The 14,187-nt window shown below is 38.6% G+C and overlaps 1 protein-coding gene across 3 annotated transcripts in view; it reads left to right on the top strand.

Annotated features, from left to right (window-relative positions):
* Positions 1–14,187, top strand: part of fkbp5 (FKBP prolyl isomerase 5) — a 46,862-nt gene that overhangs the window by 11,970 nt on the left and 20,705 nt on the right. For all 3 annotated transcript variants that reach the window (XM_061874414.1, XM_061874413.1, XM_061874415.1), the window contains 7 exons: positions 3,517–3,684; positions 3,754–3,898; positions 7,067–7,209; positions 7,534–7,648; positions 8,479–8,635; positions 9,955–10,045; positions 10,112–10,195. In XM_061874414.1, coding sequence (XP_061730398.1) covers positions 3,580–3,684; positions 3,754–3,898; positions 7,067–7,209; positions 7,534–7,648; positions 8,479–8,635; positions 9,955–10,045; positions 10,112–10,195 — 840 coding nt within the window. In that variant the 5' untranslated portion in view covers positions 3,517–3,579. The remainder of the gene's footprint in view (positions 1–3,516; positions 3,685–3,753; positions 3,899–7,066; positions 7,210–7,533; positions 7,649–8,478; positions 8,636–9,954; positions 10,046–10,111; positions 10,196–14,187) is intronic.

Below are 14,187 nucleotides of genomic sequence, written 5' to 3' on the forward strand. Positions count from 1 at the left end.
CCGTTTCTTTTCTTTTTCTCTTCTGTCCCACTCTCCCTTGTGGAGGAGGGAAGGACACAGGTCCTGTGGCCATGGATGAAGTACTGGCTGTCCAGAGTCGGGACCCAGGATGGACCGCTCGTCCAGAGTCGGGACCCAGGATGGACTGCTCACCTGTGTATTGATTGGGCACATCTCTGCGCTGCTGATCCGTCTCCGCTTGGGATGGTTTGCTGCTGGCTCCACTTTGGATGGGACTCTCGCTTCTATATTGCATCCACTTTAAACTGGACTCTCACCATTATGTTAGATCCTCTATGGATTGGACTTTCACAATACCATGTTAGACCCGCTCGACATCCATTGCTTTAGGTCCCCTAGGGGGGGTTTCCCACATATGCGGTCCTCTCAAGTTTTCTCATAGTCATCAATGTCACTGTCACCGACGTCCCACTGGGGTGAGTTTTTCCTTGCCCTTATGTGGGCTCTACCGAGGATGTCGTGGTTTGTGCAGCTCATTGAGACACTTGTGATTTAGGGTTATATAAATAAACATTGATTGATTGATTGATTGATTGCTCTCTGTGAGAAGTAGAGACAGGAAAGAGCGAGAAGCGCCTGTAATGTAATGCCCGCAGCTAGAAGCAACTGTGTGAGAACGTTTACTGGAATATCACGAATGTCATTTTCTATATCGCACAGACAAACCCGCGATATATCGTGTATATCGATATATTGCCCAGCCCTACTTTGTGTAAATATCCTGACAAATAGGACACCTTTTTTTTTCAACAAAGAGCTGACAGCAGCTCACACTTTCTCAAAACATTTCTCAATTATAGACACTGTGAAGGTACCCAGAATAGTTTGTACTTTAATTCATGCTATATTTGTGATGTGGGATCTGAGCAGACAGTCGTTGTGGCTTGTGCAGCCCTTTGAGACACTTGTGATTTAGGGCTTTATAGGTAAACTTTGATTAATTGATTGATATTTAAAGTTCCTCACAAGGAAGCCTAATATTGAACTAGATAACTGGAGGACCTAGCTTTCATTAGAGATGATGGCACAATGGTTAAAGACCTTGTCGTGTGGACATGCACATATGTTCAATTCCAGTATAACACATTTAGTATTTCATTTAATTTCTTTATTCATCTAAAAGCGATTTGTGTGGGAAATTTCCCATATTGTGTAAAATACAAATGTTGAGTATTAGGGGTGTGGGAAAAAATCGATTCGAATTTGAATCGCGATTCTCACGTTGTGCGATTCAGAATCGATTCACATTTTTAAAAAATCGATTTTTTAAATGTATTTATTTTTTATTTATTTATTTTTTTATCATTCCAACAATTCCAAAACCAAACCTGACCCAGCAACACTCAGAACTGCAATAAACAGAGTAATTGAGAGAAGACACAAACACGACAAAGAACAAACCAAAAGTAGTGAAACAAATATGAATATTATCAACAACAGTATCAATATTAGTTATAATTTCAGCATAGCAGTGATTAAAAATCCCTCACTGACATTATCATTAGACATGTATAAAGATAAAAAAAAAGAACAATAGTGTCACAGTGGCTTACACTTGCATCGAATCTCATAAGTTTGACAACACACTGTGTCCAATATTTTCACAAAGATAAAATAAATCATATTTTTGGTTCGTTTAATAGTTAAAACAAATTTACATTATATGCAATCAGTTGATAAAACATTGTCCTTTACAATTATAAAAGCTTTTTACAAAAATCTACTACTCTGCTTGCATGTCAGCAGACTGGGGTAGATCCTGCTGAAATCCTATATATTGAACGAATAGAGAATTCTTTTAAATCGGGAAAAAATAGTTTTTGAGTCAAGAATTGTGTTGCATTGAAAAAAAATCGATTTTTAATCGAATCATGACCCCAAGAATCGATATTGAATCGAATCGTGGGACACCCAAAGATTTGCAGCCCGAATGAGTATGCATGAAAAAGCCTAGGGCGCCACAACGCCTTCCAAAAATAATAGATGATAAGAATACATTTTATGTGTTAAACACATTTCATTTAAATACAACGGTAAAAAATTGTTTTTGAATAAAGAATCGTGTTGAATTGAAAAAAAAAATTGATTTGGAATCGAATCGTGACCCCAAGAATAGATATTGAATCGAATCGTGGGACACCCAAAGATTCGCAGCCCTAATGAGTATGCAATAAACATCCTAGGGCGCCACAACGCCTTCCAAAAATAATAGATGATAATAATACATTTTATTTTTTAAACACATTTCATGTAAATACAAACCAATATTCAAAACAGTAAAAGCTTAGCCAATAAAACAGAGTTTAAAGTACTCAGACCAAAACTCTTATCAGTGAAGCATAAAAAACACTGAACAAAAAAAATAATGGCTTTTTTTTAACAGTGTGTGTATTTTAGTTATTATAAAATATTGCCTTGGTCGGAAGATTTGCGTGTGTTTGAGTACTTTCTGAGCAGGTTCAACAATACGGCGATAATAACTGATATGAAATTTTCCTATCGTGACATCCCTAGTACATACTGACTTTTGTCATACGGAGGATATACCTTGCTTTGTGAATTATGGAGCTCTGCGATTGACATCTTTGATTTTCCAAAACCATAAAGCCCCACATACCATATTTTCCGGACTGCAGAGCGGAACGGTATATTAGGTGCACCCACTAAACTATAGGAAAACATATTTTTTCCAAATATTAGCCTTATCAGACTATAAGCCGCAGATATATACTTTGTGAAATGAGTTACTTATAAAAAAGGAAAATGTTTATTTACTTACCTGAATTGTTTCCAAAGGATTTCGGTAACTTGGCAGTAAAACAGATGATCAAACAAAACCGAAGTCATCTTCATGGACCCACTGGTTGGTAGAGTGGCCGTGCCATCAACTTCAGGATTCCAGGTTCAATCCCCGCTTCCGCCATCCTAGCCACTGTTGTTCTGTCCTTGGGCAAGACACTTTAGATATTGGGTTTCACTAAGTAAAAGCGCTTTGAGTCACTAGAGAAAAACGCTATATATATAATACACTTCACTTCACTAGCTGCGGAAGCTAGCTCTCCAATTAGCTAAACAAACTCTAGGGTGACGTCTTGGTGAGTTTACTGTGGAATATGTGAAAATGAAACAATGCAGAAAGAATGACATTGTAAGTTAACAATACTAACACAGACACTAGTAAACATGTTAGCATATTAGCTATGGTGAACGACGCTAGCACGTTCACGTAGCATCATTGCATTACTATAGCATATACAAATATGCATGAAAACACTTAAAGACATCACACACGGGACATTTAGTAAATATAAAAAGTTTTAAGTGTACTACAATGTTGCATGGAGTGATGAATGAAGAATCCATACAAGTAGGAACGGCGGCTGGAGGACAGAACCCCAGCTGGGAAAAAAAGCTGCAGGGCACAAAGTGTAGGAAAAAAGAAGCTGTAATTTACGGTAGATTGATTTACTAATGGTTGATTTCCTTTTTTCAAAGCAAATTGGACGCATCAGAACATCAATAAGTTCTCCAGCGTCACTGTGATGCACACAGGCAGACATGACCACTGATCAGGATCTTTCAATGGACGGCCCGGCAGTCTCAGCTGAGTTTGCTACAAAAGGCGTTGATGTCACGCCTAAAAAAGACCAAGGAATAATCAAGGTATTGTGTTTAAAAAAAAAAAAAAAATTCAAATCAGATTGACTGATAGGTTTTTGCGTTTACTGGCAGGTTGTGAAACGTCAGGGACAAGATGGAGAGTCCCCAATGATTGGGGACAAAGTGACCATCCATTACACTGGAAAATTCCTCACTGGGAAGAAGTTTGACTGCAGCAGAGATCGCAAGGAGTCTTTTTCCTTCAATGTTGGCAAGGGTAGGGTACTTTTTCCTTTGTTCCACTTGCTTCTCAAATAACTACAGTAGTACTTTGTTTTCCTTAGTAATCACATAACATCATACAAATATTTTTTCCTTAAGAAATTATGTATGTCTATTTAATACGTTCCCAACCCCCCAAAATATTACCACAAAACACATTTAATGGATGTTATGGTTTTACATGAAGAAATTAACATTCAAATACATATAAATAATGAATGAAATGTATGTAAGATTGTGTAACAGTTTTACTTTTTATGAAGACTTTTATCTTGTTTTTGAACACTTAATTGCTGTGATATGAAATAGGGGGAAGAGTATGTAAACTTTGCTTCTTCCTCCTCACTTTCGGATATATAATGAACTGTAAACAATTATGATGTAAATTTGTAAGCATGAAATAAACTACTACTACTTATTGGCAAAGATTGTGATGAGCAAAAAGGGCAAAGGGGAGGAGAAAGCCATGCGGACGCCACCTTCCCCGAATTTAAAGATGTGAGCACTCGCAACTTTCTCAGGTTCCATGGTGGATTATTTTGCAGTTTTACACAAAAAAAAGTATTGTACGAAGTCATCAACAAATGGGATTCTTTGTTTGGGCACTTCACTCCGACGCAAAAAAATGGACAAGTTTGTTATGCGCAATGTATAACGATAACCAAAACTGTTTATGACATTTTTGTCAAAAAACAAATGATATGCAAAGTGTGGTTGTAGAAATTGCGCGTTTCAACTGCACCTTCGTTGACTACCCCCACAGTATATGATATCATATCCTCCACTTTGAGAGGAGCCAGAAGAGGTGGTTCAGGCATCCGGTCAGAATGCCACCCGGACGCCTCCCTGGGCAGGTGTTTAGGGCACATCCGACCGGTAGGAGGCCACGAGAAAGACCCAGAACACGTTGGGAAGACTGTCTCCTGACTGGCCAGGGAACGCCTCAGGATCCCCTGGGAGAAGTGAACGAAGTGGCTGGGGAAAGGGATGTCTGGGCTTCTTTGCTTATTTAGTTGTTTACCATGTAAGCCCAAATCTAAACTGTTCTCGACATGTAAGATGTGGAATGCACATTTAAGAACACACATGATTGTGGAAGACATGTGATGACATTTGCTACAGTATAGTCTGTCTAAATGCTAAATTTAATTGTCATTGGTGTTTTAGAACAAGACAGTAGCTGACATTTTGTTAATTATTTCAACTTTTTATATTTTTACCTTGAATAGTTGAATCATTTTGAAACAACACATCATGAGTGCAACATTTGTTATTTCATGCTATAAATCACAAATGGCTATTCAGAATCAGGAAGTTAGCTAATAGAATAAACATTGTTTGTACTCTTTAAGATTTTTGCATTTGGAGCAGTTAGAAGTGGAGAGAGAGTCGAAGAGACGGAAATTGGCTATAAAATCCAAGGTAGAATCCGCTAAAGCAGAGACAAAAAGGAAAATGCAAGCTGCTCCGAAATTTTTCCATGTTGGAGCCATCAAAGCAAAAATGCCAAATTAATGTGTGAATGAACCAAAGTAATGTGTAAATAATGTAAATAACTGGATGAACCATCTGTGGCTGAGAAGTAAACACTAGTAAGGTTGTAAATACTGTATGGAGTAGGCTAACCCATGTGGTTCCTGTGGATGTGAACACAAGTTGTAATTACTGGAGACTTAAACAGACATAGTGATTCATTTGGATGAATGAGGCATGTATATGTAAACTCTGTAAACAGATAATTTTTCAATTCTTTAAAAACTCTTAACATCTTTAAATTGTGTTTTTTTTTGGCCAATTTTTGCATGTTCAATTACTGAAAAACAGGAGTCCCACCAGGGCACTGCCCTGAACCTGGCTGGGGGGACCTGTGACCCCCAGACCCGTGGCACATTTTGAGTCTTTTTCATTAAGTTGAAATCACATGCCTGTCATCTGAATGTCGTAACAGCTACAAGTGGTGGAAAAGTGGATTACAACTGCGTACTATACGGAACACAGCTCAGAAACAGATCTTTTTAGTAGGTGCGTACGGCCAAACCGTAAAGAAACTGTGCTCTATAGCTATTTATCCTATTCCGATTTACATTGTCTAAAAAACGTAATATACCCATAATGGTTAGTATCCAGCAGCTTTATCTACCTCGGCATGCACCCTAAAATTCTTGGTGTGAGTGAATGAATGAATGAATGAATGAATGAATGAATGATTGAATGAAAGAAATAAAGTTTATTTCGGTCATATAATCAATCAACCATTTTGTGTGATCAGTTTTACAGTACAGGTTATAAATAAACAATCATACACATACACAAAAAAGAAAAGAAACAATGACCGAAAAAGGAATACGCTGAAGCCAAAGCTTATATTTGCCTATCCTATACCTTCACTGAAAATTAGAATGCCTTGAACATCAACGTTAAAAAAAAAAAAAAAAATCAATGGGATGAAAGTAATTGTTACTATATTTTATAATTTTCAATTATTTCACATTTCAGGGTTTCCTTAAACCTTACCAAAGAAGTGCATGTCTTCAGCTCATCACTGAGCTTGTTACACCATTTAACTCCTAAAACTGAAAAAAACATTTGTATTCATATTCATTCTCGCTTTACCTATTTCAAAAATCAAGATCCCCGTAAATTAGTTTTCTCCTCTTAAATGAAATAAACCAAGAATACAAGCTGGAAGGCTGTTCTTTACTCGAAACATAATTTCCATTGTTTTTAAAAACACAATGTCTGAAAATTTTAATACATTTGAACTTATGAAAATTTTAATACATTTGAACTTATAAATACTGGAATGGTATGTTCATAGTAGCACGCTTTGTGTATTATTCTAATTACCCTTTTTTGAAGTTTTATTATTGGGTATGTTTGTTTTATAAAATTTTTTGAGTCATGCATATGTAACGATTGTTTTGCTGTTCAACATTTGTTGACTAGTGTTCAAGATTTGTTGAACAGTGTTCAACAATAGTAATAGTACTGTTCAACTTCAACTCATCAGTGCTATTAATGATCCTAATTACAACATTGGTTTTGTTGCTACAATATTGTGCAATATACTTTCTCATGCTCTCTATTTTTACTATATATTATGTTGTGAGTCTCAACATAGTTGTTAATTAATGTTAATGATCAAAATCTTCTTTGTCAACAGGACAGGTCCTCAAAGCCTGGGATATTGGCGTTCTATCCATGCAGAAAGGCGAGGTGTGCACTATACTGTGTAAGCCAGGGTACGCTTATGGTTCCACTGGAAGTTCGGACAAAATTCCTCCCAACTCTTCAGTGATATTTGAGGTAGGTATGGATTAACGACTTTGCTGAGCGAGCATCTTCTGTAGTCCACCTTGATGCTGACTTTTTATGCCATAAATATACATGCAGAATCAGATGCTGACTTTTTATACCATAAATATACATGCAGAATCAGTAATACACTTTTCCAGGATCAAAACATTACATTTTGACTTTCTGCAATTGTTCTTTTGTGACAACTCCTACAGGTTTTTTATATGTATGAGAGTTTTGTCCTCCCACACCACAACTTCCTGTGCCCACTGAAAGGCTATTTTTCCTTCACTGAAATTGTTCAGTTAACACTGTTTGTTTGCGTCCACACAGATCGAGCTGCTCAAGTTCGAAGGAGAGACGCTGACAGAAGATGGCGGCATCGTACGAAGGATCAAAGTCAAAGGGGACAACTACTTAAATCCTAATGACGGTGCGACCGTCGAAGGTAAACCCTCCCTTGACACATTTTCTGTCAATTTATGATGACATACTGTACACCAGGGGTGTATATCGGTATTTTTTTAAGCAAGCACTTGCTTTTCACAATTTCGCTTTACCTGTTGAAAATGTCTGTTTCCATCAATGAACCGCATCTCCCCGGTGCCGGCAGCACTCATGCAGCCCCAAACCAGGCAAGAGAAAATCATTTTTGCCGCGCATTGACCTTTCAAAGCAATACTTGATTTGTTCAAGCATTTTGGCAGGCTCTGCTGCAGAATGTCATCAGCACTCATTGGAATTTCCCTCAGTTACCCGCAGCTCTCCAGTTACCAGAAGCACTCATGCAACCCTAGACAAATTGATCTTGCTGCTTGCTCACTTGTGTTGCCAGCTGGAGTATTAGGCAAAACTTTTTTTGTGTGGTCTTATTGTCAACGGATGGTACAGTTTGTACTGCTGTACAAAATCTGTACACTGACTACTTTAAAGTGTATCCAAATTTACTTTTGAAAGTACCTTGAGAAGATATACTGTGATAATGGGGTTTGGTAGAGCAGACGTGCCAGCAACTTGAGAGTTTGTGCTTCTGCCAACCTAGTCACAGCCGTTGTCCTCGGACAGGATACAAACTGTACTTTACCTACCCACCTGCTCCCGGTGCCACCCATACTGGTTTAAATGCAACTATAATGGGTTTCATTATGTAGAGCGCTTTGAGTCACTAGAGAAAAGCGCTATATAAATATACTTCACTTCACTTCACATAAAATGATTGCTAAAGTGTGAAATACTGTACAATAAATGTAGATATATGTGTTTGAAATCCATCATCAGTTCATCTGGAGGGAAGCTGCGACGGCCGATTGTTTGACAAAAGAGATGTCACATTTGTGGTCAGTGAGTCGGAGGATAAAGGTGTTCCTCTTGGAGTGGACCGTGCCATGGACAAGATGCAGAAGGGAGAGTGCTGTATACTTCACTTATCACCAAAGTGAGTGCTTTTTTTTTTTTGCATTGGATTTTGATGATAAAACAGAATATATATTTAAGCATCTGCATAAGAGGCTTAGACATTCATTATGCTTCAATGTATATATATAGTTGTAGTGCCTCAGCCGATAAAAGCGCCTCATAGCATGAACATGTTTGGTAATTCCTGGAATTAATTTAAGCGCCTCATAGCATGAACATGTTTGGTAATTCCTGGAATTAATTCCCACAAGGTAGGAATTGTTCACAATAAAGGAAACCTTTTTTGTAACCGGAGCATAAAACATGTTTACAACCTTCTACATGTTTAACACTGGGAGCTCTCTTGACATGAAATAAGACCCACAGAGTCATACTCGTTTAATCTAATAAAATAATGCTGCCCTAAGGCTGAGTCAATCAGCGGGTAAGAAACTGAACAGTACGCTCTGATTGGTTTCCTCTTATCTATCCATCATCTTCCGCTTATCCGAGGTAGGGTCGCGGGAGCAGCAGCCTAAGCAGGGAAGCCCAGACTTCCCTCTCCCCAGCCATTTTGTTCAGCTCCTCCCGGGGGATCCCTAAGCGTTCCCAGGCCAGCCGGGAGAGGTAGTCTACCAAACGTGTCCTGGGTCTTCCCTGTGGCCTCCTACCGGTCGGATGTGCCCGAAACACGTCCCTAGGGAGGCATTCGAGTGGCATCCTGAGCAGATGCCCGAACTACCTCATCTGACTCCTCTCGATGTGGAGGAGCAGCGGCTTTAGTTTGAGCTCCTCCCGGATGACAGAGCTTCCCCTATCTCTAAGGGAGAGACCCGCCACCCGGCGGAGGAAACTAACTTCGGGCGCTTGTACCCGTGATCTTGTCCTTTCGGTCATAACCCAGAGCTCATGACCATAGGTGTGGATGGGAACGTAGATCGACCAGTAAATTGAGAGCTTTGCCTTCCGGCTCCGCAATTAATTGCGTAGTCACCATTGAAATGGTTGGCATTGTGGAGTTGTAAGTAAAACGCACAACTTCGAGGCTCAATGAGCCCAAATTGTATGAGATTTGCTGACGTCACACGCAATGATGCTTCAAAGACTTTCACGTCTTATTTTTCAAACATGTGTTTTCAAAGCATCAGAATTAAAGTTATAACATACGACGTGTGTCACTCAGGCATCGTTTCATTGCTAGCAGCTGTTTGTTGGTATTTACGACATCACAGAGGGTATTTCAACCTCTGGAACCATCGTCTGTGACATCTGCCAATACCTTTGTCCCTAATTTGACAATACCATTCAGGAAGTGTCATTTAATTTTATTTTTTATTTACATATGTTTGTTCCTCACAGGTATGGCTTTGGCCATAAAGGAAAACCAGAATTTAAAATTGAACCAGACAAAGAAGTTGTGTACGAGGTTACGCTCAAAGACTTTAAAAGGGTAAGTGTGCTTCAGAATGAAACTTAAATTAAAGACAGTCGTCTGACTACCGTGTGTTGTGTCAAGGCTAAGGAATCCTGGGAAATGGACTTGCAAGAAAAGCTGAGTCTGGCCTCTGAAACAAAGCATAAAGGGAATCTGTATTACAAGGTAGATTCTGCTTGCTTTTATATTGAATTTACTGTTAGAAAAAAAGTCAAATCATATCAAGGTTATCATCACATTTCACAAGCGTTTTTATTAGAGCACAGTGCTACCTTGGGATATGAGTCCCAACGTAGGAGTTTTTCAGCGAGATGTCACTCTGCTGATTGTTATTCTTTAGGTTGCAAGAAAAAGCCTTTGTGTAGTGAATGCCACAATGGTACATACTTGAGTTCTGAACAAAATATCCGGTTTAGTTGCAAGCCAAAGAGGCACATAACTTTGTTTTTCCAACCATTGGAACAACGAAATTGAGTGTGAAGGACAGTGCTGAAAAGTAGCGGATAATATTCATTGAAATAAGAAATAATCAAAAACATATGTAGCAGACTTAGTGAAGGAGTCACACCGTACGATTAGGACATGGATGTCCCTGAATCGATGGAGATATGTCCAAATATTGATGATTTTAATACATTTATTACAAGTTTAATACAGGAGGTAAAATAGACAGTTATAAAATGCGGATCTAGTGCGGACAAGGGATGTAATGATAAACTGTAATAATTAGGCGGTAAAACTTCGGACGGTTAGTGTAACTGTTTTTTAAAGATAATAAAAAAATACTTGCGGAGCGCTGGTGTCTTGCCAGATTTTGTATTTTGTAGGAATAACATCATTTGTATTCCTGCTTTAGGAGCACTTGCAATTCGAGCAGTGGAGCTACACTTCCATGTTTATATAGAAGTTTCTTGCTTTAATAACACTACATAGTAAATTGTTTTGAGAATGCTTTGATTGTCAAAAATGTTGGATAATATTTTTTGAATATGATTAAATGTTTCTGTATTCTGTACTTTTACATGTGGTACAAGTTGGTGGTAGGAGTAGTAGTTTATTTTGGACATGTTAAAAACAAAGCAAAAGAAAAAACAATCGAAAAAAAGAAATAATCTTGATAACATTACAGTAAGGTAAATCAATAGAAACAAATATTTCACTATATGAACACATTAAAAAGTAAATATGGTTATTTCAAAACCAAAAAGGAATGGGAAGGAGGGAAACTTATTTACTTCTACCCCATATCTTATATATCAAAGAACTAGCTTTCTATAATATAAACAATGATAAACTTACCGGTCTTAATAAAATATATTATCAATAATCCTTTACCCAATCTACACTTTTTTTTGCTTTATATGTCATTTGTACTGTTTGTAGTTACACATTTCAATAATTTTGAATGTTATAAAAATGTATTTGTGTGATCACTATCCTGCCTTATGAATGACCCTTACTGCTTTTTTATGCAGGGTCATGAGCGGATATAGTGTGCTTATGCAATTTTTCGCCCAAAACTTCTGCACAGTAGTGCAAGAAGTTAATGGCATTCATATATCTGCATGACCATGTTTTAACCTTCTCTACTTACTTATTAATAAAATGTAATATTCAGCTTGGTAAACATTCTGCAATTGCGGACTATCAATCAGAACAGGTTGTAAAATAATACACCATAGCGATGGTAATATTGTGTAGTGAACTGTAATTATCTGATGTGGGCTGCAGAGGGCAGTGGCAGGCATGCATGCAGTATTAGACCTTGTCTCAGTGGTAGAGAAGAAGCGAGATTGTTCAAAGATCCCTCCTTCATATTGCTGCTGCCATTACAATGCACTTAATCTCAATCTGCCAGAATACATTTATTTAGGTAGAAACATCCCAGAGTAACAGAAAAGCATAATCGTTGTGTAAGACCATTTTTCGTTGTTTTGTTGGTTAGGTAGGATGTGAAGCTAGGATGTGAAGCTAGGATGTGAAGCGTACCCTTTCTTGCTAACCTTGAGACCTCCGATTTCGGGAGGTGGGGGGTGGGGTGTGTGGTCAGGGGTGGGGCGGGGGGTGTGGTTGGGGGCATGGTTAAGAGGGGAGGAGTATATTTACAGCTGTTGTGTGCACAGTTGTGCGCTGCACTTTCTAAAAGCTGTAGATGTTATTGTCACATATGCATGATTGATTGATTGAAACTTTTATTAGTAGATTGAACAGTACAGTACATATTGACCACTAAATGGTAACACCCGAATAAGTTTTTCAACTTGTTTTAAGTCGGGGTCCACGTTAATCAATTTACGGTACAAATATATACTATCAGCATAATACAGTCATCACACAAGTTAATCATCATAGTATATACATTGAATTATATACAATCCGGGGGGTGGGATGAGGAGTTTTGGTTGATATCAGTACTTCAGTCATCAACAATTGCTTCAACAGAGAAGTGGACATTGAAATTGTATTACTGTAGGTCTTACTTAGTAGGATATGTACAGCGAGCAGAGAACATAGTGAGTTCAGATAGCATAAGAACAAGCATATACATTAGAAATTAATTTGATTATTTACATTAGGGTATTTATAATCCGGGGAGATGGGATGTGAATGGAGGAGGTTTAGTAAAGGGTTGAAGTTGCCTGGAGGTGTTGTGGTGCATGTACAGTAGATGGCAGTATTGTCCTGTTTAATGTCACATGCTGTTTACTGCAGACAACTGCCTTACGGTAGACGTAAACCTGACTGCTGTTGTTGTGTGTTATTACTGCGCTGGGAGGACGTCAATGAAACTGCCTAACAATAAACCCACATAAGAAACCAAGAACTCACCCTTGATCATTCTACAGTTATAACGTCATTGGGCAGACACGCTCTTTATACACGTCACTCAGGTCTGCACGGAGCTGGAGGGGGCGTGGCCTCCGGCTCATCTTGAATTTCGGGAGATTTTCGGAAGAAAATTTGTCCCGGGAGGTTTTCGGGAGAGGCGCTAAATTTCGTGAGTCTCCTGGAAAATCCGGGTGGGTTGGCAAGTATGAGCGTAGCGCTATTATTGTGAAGCCGCCAAACGGACGTGTGTGATTGGTATGAGAAAAGACTTGACATCTATTGGAACGTATTTCCTCAGCGTGTTGGCATATTGAGAACGAAATAGGCATTGACACTACGCATTTCCATTTAGGTTTTATTTGTCAAAAATATATGTTGCCCTGTCAGTTGGAATACACATTGACATACAGGCTAACGGGCTTATAATTCCCCCGTTATGTCGATGTGTCATTGACCGGACTCGCATGCTAAGCTACATCTTAGTGTGATGGTGCTTCGCTCTTAAGCATTCGTTGCACATACATATTAGCTTTGTTAGACAAGATTACAGACTATATTATATGCATACAAAATGTCCATTCCCCTTTAAACTAGTAAAGTAGTTAGAAAACGTGAATGCCTTACTTACCTATATGATTCGAGAAAAAAATCTTCTCTGCCTTCAACCGTCTCCATCTTTCAAAGGCATCGCCAATACAAATCCTCATGTTCCTGGCCCAGCTTTGTCATGAAGAAGTTGAGAATCGTAACAACACCTTTTAGATTTACTAAGGTTTGACATGTTTAGTAAGTTTACCAGTGGCAGTAGCTCGACGAAGGTGGCGGTGTGTAACTGGCAACCTGGATGTGACACACTCAGAATTTCCAATTTAGTTAAACGGTGGAGGGCGGCCCATCGAAATGAAAACAATAACAATATATCGGGCCTGTAAATGTAATTTGGAAATTAACATATCCCTGCTGAACTACCGTTATCAGTTATAAAGGTATTCAAAAAGAGCATGATTTAATAATGCCTTCTGACATAAGCCGTTTAATGATGACTTGACATTAAATTATTATATACGGCTCCTTTAACTGTAATCCAACCACGAACATGAAGCTTCTCACTCCAAGCAGCAATTTGGCTTAGCAGCGTTTGCTCCAATGATGTCGATTGAAGGTAAAATTGTCTTGTCTTGTCCAGAGAACGATTCGCTGTGGCTGTGGTTCTGAGATTTCCATCAAGTCCCCCTTTCTTTGGGCAGTTCAGCGAATCATTTTCGAGCCTGTTGCTCATGAGTAACTACACCATTACACATTTCCCCAAGCTACGGATGGTGCAGAGG

Source organism: Nerophis ophidion, linkage group LG16 (genome assembly GCF_033978795.1).
Source record: "Nerophis ophidion isolate RoL-2023_Sa linkage group LG16, RoL_Noph_v1.0, whole genome shotgun sequence".
Taxonomy (NCBI): domain Eukaryota; kingdom Metazoa; phylum Chordata; class Actinopteri; order Syngnathiformes; family Syngnathidae; genus Nerophis; species Nerophis ophidion.